The 2,019-nt window shown below is 42.1% G+C and overlaps 1 protein-coding gene across 1 annotated transcript; it reads left to right on the forward strand.

The window, feature by feature from the left end:
* The first annotated feature begins 1,208 nt into the window (after positions 1-1,208).
* LOC120069375 (UPF0329 protein ECU05_1680/ECU11_0050-like) lies at positions 1,209-1,631 on the forward strand. The gene is made up of 2 exons (XM_039021119.1): positions 1,209-1,328; positions 1,377-1,631. The coding sequence occupies exons 1-2, from the start codon at positions 1,209-1,211 to the stop codon at positions 1,629-1,631; spliced, it is 375 nt and encodes a 124-aa protein (XP_038877047.1).
* The last annotated feature ends 388 nt before the right edge of the window (positions 1,632-2,019 follow it).

The following is a 2,019-nucleotide window of genomic DNA, read 5'->3' on the forward strand; positions in this document are numbered from 1 at the left end:
GAAATTTCTTTCAATCAGCATCTCTAAAATCTATGTTTAATTGCTTTCTTAAACTAGCTTTTATTGTTTTATGAATTTACTTCTCATTTAATTCAATTGCGTTATTCCATGTCTTGTTCAATTTCCTTCCTTATTCTACATTAGTTGCGTTTTGTGAATGACTGTCTTAAAAAGAAAATGAATACCGCAAAGTCCTAGCGACTTGCGTTGTTGATAGAAAAGAAAAAAAAAATATATATATATATATATATATATAATAAAATAATAACAACAAACATCCGGTATGCATTGCGATAATGGGTGCATCTTATGCTAACAAGATACACTTTGTGTTCATCTCTCACAAATGCATTGCGCTGAGGGGTGTGTTGCGCACGTATATATTTTGCACCCGTCCTTAGCAAAAACACACTATGTCAAGATAGTATTGCGCCAGTAGAAATACCGTGCGCCCGTACTTCAGAAATGCGTTGAGTTGAGGGGTGTGTTGCGCTGATACATGCATTGTTTCCTGTCCTCTGCAGATATACATTTGCGTTAATGGATGCATTGCGTTAATCTTTAACCTTGCGCCCATCCGAATAAAACACAAAAGATAAAATTCTTTTTGCAAAAAGAGTAGTCTCATCGTTTAGGCTTCCAAGGAAATGATTACTTAGAAGATGAAAGGATGTCCTTCTCTACTAATTCATAAATGTGAGGAGCGCGGCAGTAGGCTTTTTGAGTACCTCGAAGCCTGCCACCGTAGAATTTGCGTTGGGCCCATCAAGGCCCAACCTATAAATTCCTTCCTCCTTCATCTTAGGTCATCTACTTGAATCTTTTGTGAAACGAAAACCCTAGCGAATCCTTTGCATACCCAGACCTTCAAAATTTCTTCCTAAACCCTAAGAACTTTCCCAACTCTTTCACTCATTACAGCCATGGCCGATTAATCTTCCCATTCATCCTCTTTACCCTCATCACCTTCCCTAGCCCAAGTAACTGCAAGAGAGGCGGTATTCCTCGCAGCAAACCGCTGCCTCGCTGCACAGCCAAAACCCATCCCAAGAATCGCCGAAAAACCTCGGCGAAAGCCTGTAGTAGCCAAATCACTCCAAACCCGAGAGGGGCAGAGCACGGAGAGTGCCCCACTCTCAACACTATCATCTGAAAGCGAAAAGAAGAGAAGAGACGACAGAGAAGTGTTCGGGAGCATTTTGAGTAATATGGAGAAGGAGGGAGGGCTGCCCGAAGCTGGGGTTGTTAATCAGCCATTGCCTTCGGAGGAAGATATGGAAGAAGATTCGAGAAGGAATGCTCTGGCAGTTTCGGATCCTAAGGAAACTGTTTACACAGAATCCTATGAGGGACCCATCAGGGTTGCTTTGGAGGAGGTGGAAGCGAAGAAGCAGCCTAAAACGGCTGAGGAGAAGAAGAAAAAGAAGAACAAGGAGAAGAGGGCAGAAGGAGATGAAGAAGACCAGCCAAGGAAGGAAAAGAAAGAAAGAAAATCGAGTGAGAAGAGGGAACGCAGGCGGGAAGAGAAGCGCCTGAAGAAGAAGGAAGAAAAGAGAAAGAGTGTTGAGAGCCCAGAAGTCAACGGAGAATCCACCACCGCAAGGGTGGATGAGGGTGTGTCAACGCAATAAAGAGAATCATCGCAACCTGAAGAGGAAGGAACGTAAATAAGAACAGTTGCGACTGATGATGGAGAGGAACCATACATCACCCCTCTTATGCGCCATCACAAGGAGAATGCACCGCAAGGGTCAACAGTTGACCCATAAATTTTGAAAAATGCAATAGAATAGAAGGAAATGAGATGAAGAGAGGAAGAAGAAAAACAAGAAAAGTTGTTACGAGCGCAAAAATTCATCGCAGAAGGAAATTTAAGAAGAAAATTACACGATGAAGAAGTGCATCGTAACAATGCAATTTCGATAGAAGAAGAGAGAATAAGGCTCAAGGAAGAACAACGCATATTGTTGGCCTTGGAGCAATTTGAAAGAGAAATAAGAGAAGAAGAAGAGGAAGAAA

The sequence above is a fragment of the Benincasa hispida genome, unplaced genomic scaffold, assembly GCF_009727055.1.
Source record: "Benincasa hispida cultivar B227 unplaced genomic scaffold, ASM972705v1 Contig373, whole genome shotgun sequence".
NCBI classification, from domain to species: domain Eukaryota; kingdom Viridiplantae; phylum Streptophyta; class Magnoliopsida; order Cucurbitales; family Cucurbitaceae; genus Benincasa; species Benincasa hispida.

Bases quoted from the DNA above. Each gene is read 5' to 3' on its own strand.
- LOC120069375 (XM_039021119.1), top strand. From the start codon at position 1,209: ATGGAGAAGGAGGGAGGGCTGCCCGAAGCTGGGGTTGTTAATCAGCCA. The intron at 1,329-1,376 runs GTTTACACAGAA...GCTTTGGAGGAG, and splicing joins TTTCGGATCCTAAGGAAACT to GTGGAAGCGAAGAAGCAGCC.